This window comes from Mastomys coucha, unplaced genomic scaffold, assembly GCF_008632895.1.
Source record: "Mastomys coucha isolate ucsf_1 unplaced genomic scaffold, UCSF_Mcou_1 pScaffold5, whole genome shotgun sequence".
Classification (NCBI taxonomy): Eukaryota; Metazoa; Chordata; class Mammalia; order Rodentia; family Muridae; genus Mastomys; species Mastomys coucha.
Window position 1 is genome coordinate 7,928,889 of NW_022196911.1, and position 6,000 is coordinate 7,934,888.

Genomic DNA, 6,000 nt, shown 5'->3' on the forward strand with positions numbered 1-6,000 from the left:
GTCAGTAGATGATAGAGAAAACAGAACACTTGTCTGAATCTGGCTTAGTTAAATACTAAGTGCAGTGCACTGCTTTTTACTTTCACTTCTTTCCTCTATGTGCAGTCAAGATTAGATGTAATTAGCCTCATGAGGTGAGTGAGGACAGGGAATGAGGCTGATAGAGTCGAAAGAGAAGTAGGAAGCCAGCAAGATGCCAGAAAGCACTTGAGTTTGCTTGTTCCCACCTGAATTTGCCAGGCATTATTGAAGTGAACCATCCTGAATCACAGTGAAACTTGCTCTCCTTGAGGTTCTCATGGAGCTGTACATGACACAGATGTATACACATGCTTTGGCCCTTCCCTATCACACCTCTGTGTGATTTGGATCTCTCTTAGCTTCAGCTGTCAACACAGCACTGCCCAGAATTATCTGAGGGAGCAACTGGGGCATTGCTTCTATCTGATTGGCCCATAGACACAGCTGTAGGGCTTTCCTTAATTACTAATTGATGTGGGAGGGCCCAGTCCACTGTGGGTGGTACAATTCCTAGGCAGGTGGGTGTGGGCTGTACAAGAAAGGTAGCCGAGCAAGTCAGAGGAAGCAAGCCAAGAAGCACATTCTTCTACAGTTCTACTTCAAGTTCCTGCTTGAGTTTCTTCCTTGGTTTCCCTCGATGATGGACTTTGACCTAGAAGTGTAAGATGAAATAAACCCTTTCCTCTCCCAAGTTGCTTTGGTGTATATTGAAGCAACAGAAAAAGCAAACTAGAACAGGTCCCTTGATGCTCACCTGGTTCCTCCCTCTTCCTGTTTCCAGGATACCTGGTCTACAGTGCCTCCTACGAGGACTTCATCAGGAATAAATGGTCAACTCAGAGCTCATCAGTGACCCATTTGCCCATTGAGAACCTGAAGCCAAACACAAGGTATGACATGGTGGTTGCTTACAGACAAAAAGTTGGACCTGTGAGCTTCATCATAGTATCCTTTGGTTGGGAACAAAGGATTAATCAATCATCACCATTTCCTTGAATGGCTTCTTGGTTTAGCTCATGGGATACCAATGAAGGTTCACCATGTGCCATGACTCTTGCTTAAGACTGTGTGTATTCTATTTGTTGACAATCGTGCCTGTTCCTCGTTTTCTTAGGCGTTACCTCAAGGGCAGAAAGGCTGCTCTATGCATTAGAGTTGATTCAGTTTCAGTCACAAATGTGACATTTAGGTAGTACAACCTTGCTATGTGACATTAGTGGGACAGTATTTGCCAAACATGTTAACTGACACAGAAGCTTTGTGATGTTGGTGTTCAGAACATTCTGGAAAGATGGGTTGCATGCATTAGTGAAGGCTACAGTTCTGCCTTCACCGCATGAGGAATGGCTGGCTGACGGAGCACTGTGCTGTCAGCCAAAGTTTATGGCACTCTCTGAGAAAGTGGCCAAACTTGTTCACATGAGAGTGTCTGACTGTCTACTCGTCCGTTGTGCTGCCTGTTTTGGGAGGCTGGACTCTCAGAAAGGGACCTTGTCGATGAACATGCATAAATTGGGCATGCCTTAGCCAGGCAGTGTATGCTGATAAACCGACTGTCTGGGCAGTCAGATAAACTGAGTGTCTGGGCAGGGTGAGGAAACCCCTGGTTTATAGCATTTTCAATGCCTGTGGTTCAGGGACTCCTACCATAGCCGATTTCACAATGGCAGTTGGCTCACAGGATCCCATTGTCCTACATAGCTTCACAGATCTGAATAGGTCATGGCTGGCAGGATGTCCAGACAGCCGTAGCACCACGCTGCTGTATAGAGCCAGTGGGTCTGCCGTGAAGAGCTCGAAGTGGCTTCCACAGGCGGTGGAGTACAGAAAAGTCTGAAACAAATGACTCAGTTAAACACATGTGCTAAAGAGGACAGGATCTGGCCAGAACCAGGCTACCAGGGGACTTCCCCAAAGCTGGGAGCACTCCCTGTGACATTTTAATGTGACATTTAGGCTCAGTGGAACCAAGTTTCCATAAACTGTTATGATTGCAGGACTTGGCAGATGGAAAGAAGCAGTAAGTCAGGGAATAGAGAAAAGTGCTTCATGTCTTTCTCATAGCAGTGAAAGTTGACCAGAGGAAATAAAAGCAACAGAATCAGATGGGACAGAGCCAGCCTTCTTTTTTATCATGTGTCATCATTTCTTCTACAGTGCATCCACCATACATATCAAAAAGCTGGAAGACGCTTTCTAGTGGATTCACCATGTAACAACCAGCAACAAGAGTTAAATCTTAGTCTCCTGACCTCTTCCTTGCCCAATGTTTTTTCCACAGCTTTGGCTGCCATATTGGATTTCTGCCATTTTGACTGTCAGGTGATGGTGGAGTAAGGTGGAAGTATACTTGTTCTAACCATGGCTCTGAGTCCAAATTTCATTCAAGCAGTTATCCCTATTTATTTTGACCACGGTTTAGGGCACGGGGGTGAGCTAGATGTAGCTTTCTTGAAGTGTACAGTGCTGTCCTCATGGAACTTGTTGTGTGGCGGCAGAGACAGATGTTAAAAAGGAAAACCAGATATAGACTCCTATAGCCAGTGTCATGAGGGAGTTTAGGGAGAGTACATAATGGAGGAATTCTTGTTCTGGCCTGAGGCCAGTCAGGCAAGACTGGGAGAAAGTTAGATCAAAGGCGTATGGTTCAGTAACCCAGAGAAGAGGTAGGCAAGGTGAGGTAATGCAAAATTGCTCCAGGAAGAGGAAGCTCAAAACCCTGAGATGTTCTAGGGAAACGAATGCTCCCAAAAGAGAAGAATGGGGGTCAGGGGACAAGGGACAGTACGAGGCTCCATCTGTCCCCTACACCCAGGCTCTCATGCCTCCTCCTGACAGGCACAGACATTTGGCTCTTGGGGTGGAGTATGCAGGTATGATGTGGCATGGGGACTTCTCTGGTCAAATTTCCTCAGGACCCATGCGCACAGCAGCTACAACACAGCCAGAGCAGCGTGGATACAGTAAACAGAACCCCCTTCTCTCCCCACGATTTGACTTCTCTGGCTACTATGAAAGCTCAGGTACCCATCCTGCTGAGTCAGCCTCTTAGTGGAAGTGGGGAGGGACAGGTTGTCTTTCAGGAGGGACAAGAAAGCAATCCATTCAAAGGAGGAGCCAGAGTCTAAAACTTGGTGGTCAGATCCCGTTTTTTCTGTTTCTGTTTTTGTTTTACTAAAACAAGTGTATTCTACCTTAGCCACTAAACGAGGGCCCTACCATCACTACTTAGGGTCTTCATATTTTAAAATCCAATTTTACAGTAAAAAGCTGAGTCTTAGATCACACTCCATCAGGGTTGTAAGGGCTGTGCCACAGGAGGGTCCCACGTGGCTTCTGGATATAGATCTCACTCCTAATTTTTGAATTACTCCTCTTTAAAGAAAAAAAAAAGTGTTGGCAAAATTCAGCTAGAGTTGTTGATGTGTGCAACCCCTCTCTGCACCCCCCTTCCTTAGAACTGCCTGTGGGGTTTTGCCATAAACCACTCCACAGCCACTGAGAGCATGAATAATCAAGAAATATGAACTTCTGTGTCAGCTGAGGTTTGGAAACACGTTCTTAATTGTATGTATCCTTAAAAAAAAAAAAGAATTGAAATGGAAAAAAAAAAACAATAGTCATAGTATGTGGATGATTTAAGATTTTACCAAGTGGCTTTTCTGAATGTCGGCATGCTATGAGGCCACAGGTGGTGATGCCATTACCTATGGCTTGTAGCCACCCTCTGAATGTAAAACGCCCCTCCTTAAAACTTCTTAGTGGTTTTTAGTCAGTACCTGCATCCGTACCTAGCTTAACCAGATAAAGGATTTTGAAATAGTTAAGTGAGACATTTCTTCTAGCCAAAAGCTAGAGGGGAACACTATTTCTAAGGTTCAAAGAGTCACCATTCATGAAGTCACCATTCATGAGTCCTAGAAGAACCTCGTGGAACCTCGGGATGAGGAGGTCACAAGAATTAACAGCAGTGGTGCCAACTGATGCACTGGCCCCTAGTTCTTCTTTGAGCATCAGTATTGGCAAAGTAAAACATACTTGGATACTCCGTTTCTTCCTCGATGAACAAGCTGACTAAAACATCATGCTTTCCAGAACATTCTCTGTTTCTAGACAAGGCATGGCCCTGCAGCAAAGCCTCTGTCCTCAGTTTGTTTCCTACTCCCTCTTCCTGGACATGCTTCTCTTTCCTGGAGGAGTCAAAGCTCCAGACAGGGCTGTCGTGTGAGTTCCACTGAAAAGGCCACTCTCTAGCCACCCTCTCCTGCCGGTCACAAGCCATATTTGTGTTGAATCTACCATGGAGATGGAGATGTTCGATAAGTTAATGTTTGAGTTCTACTCTGTGGGGTTTTGTTTGTTTGTTTTTGGTTTTTGTTTTGCCCCAGCTCCTCTCTCTTGGAGCTTATACTGGCCTCTGAGTCTTAAGCAGATTTTTGAAGGATGGACTGGAAGACTCATCTAGTGTTTGTTTGGATGCTCCAGGAAAAGCACTCTGAGCAACTCTCAGCCTAATGTTTCCATTCCAGTCCATCAGCCATATATCTGTGCTGAATTAATTATATATACCATTCAAGAAATTATCAAAAATGAGAAAATTCAGGGAAAAACATGAGGATAAACAGCTCTCCCTATGTCTCACTCTGCCTCTCTTTCTCTCTCTGTCTGTCTATCTATCTATCTATCTATCTATCTATCTATCTATCTATCTATCTATCTATCTATCTACATATCTATCTATCTATCTATCTATCTATCTATCTATCTATCTATCTATCTATCTCTATTTGTGTGTGTCTGTGTGTCTAAAAACAGACAAACACGACTCCAAGCTTACTACGGAAACATGCTTGTAAGGATCTGACTCATTACCCAAAGGTCAAGTCAACTTCTCTTTTAAAAGATGTTTTCTTTCTATTTCAGATATTACTTCAAAGTTCAAGCCAAAAACCCTCATGGCTATGGGCCTGTCAGCCCTTCAGTCTCATTTGTGACAGAATCAGGTATGGGCATGGTCATCTTTGTATTGCTTGCTTTGGAAAATGAGAGAAATGATCAGAACAACAGCTATTGGTAGAGTGGAAACTGAGGCAAGAAAATGCCTTCTTTTCTGTTGGATGAGTTCAGGTTTCTTTTTATAAAGCAAACATCCCCCAACACACACACACTATGTTAGGAGAGAACTGAGGTCAAATTCTTTTTTTTTTCATTAATTTATTTATTCACTTTACATCTCAACATCAGCCCCCCCTTTCCCATCTTCCCTTACACATTTCTTCCCCTTATTTCTCCTGTCCCTTCTCCTCTGAGAAGGGGGATCCCCCTTGAGAATCAGCCCACCCTGGCACATCAAGTCACTTCAGGACTAGGTGCATCCTCTCTCACTGAATCCAGACAAAGTGGCTCGGTTACAGGAACAGGGTCCACAGGTGGTCAGCAGATTCAGGGACAGTCCCCAGCTCCAGTTGTTAGGGGACCCGCCTGAAAACCAAGCTGTACATCTGCTACACATATGCAGGGGGCTTAGGTCCAGTCCATGCTTGCTCTTTGGTTGGTGGTTCAATTTCTGGAAGCCCCCAGGGTCCAGGTTAGTTGACCCTGTTGGTCTTCCCCTGGAGTCCCTATCTGAGGTCAAATTCTAACGAAAAAAAAAAAAAAAACAAATTTAGTTTTCAATCTAAGGATGGGTTTGACTCATTAGCATAAAGTAGCTTCAGAGCTTTCTTTATTGCTGGATTTTTTATTGTTTGTTTATTTGTCTTTAGTTTTAATGAGACAGAATAGCTCAGGCTGACCTGGAAATAGCCGTCTAGTCCAGGCTGGCCTCAGGCTACTGAGTTCTCGGATTATAGGCATGTGCAAGCACATCTTTTAAAGTTTAAGAACAACATTTTTATTCCAAGTAACTGGAAAAAAAAAAAAACACCTTAGATGACCTGGGAGGCAACTGCTTCTCCAGGTAGCCACATCTCCATCTAA

The 6,000-nt window shown here is 44.2% G+C and overlaps 1 protein-coding gene across 3 annotated transcripts in view; it reads left to right on the forward strand.

The window, feature by feature from the left end:
• Positions 1 to 6,000, forward strand: part of Fndc1 (fibronectin type III domain containing 1) — an 89,767-nt gene that overhangs the window by 76,778 nt on the left and 6,989 nt on the right. For all 3 annotated transcript variants that reach the window (XM_031352560.1, XM_031352562.1, XM_031352561.1), the window contains 2 exons: positions 803 to 911; positions 4,945 to 5,024. In XM_031352560.1, coding sequence (XP_031208420.1) covers positions 803 to 911; positions 4,945 to 5,024 — 189 coding nt within the window. The remainder of the gene's footprint in view (positions 1 to 802; positions 912 to 4,944; positions 5,025 to 6,000) is intronic.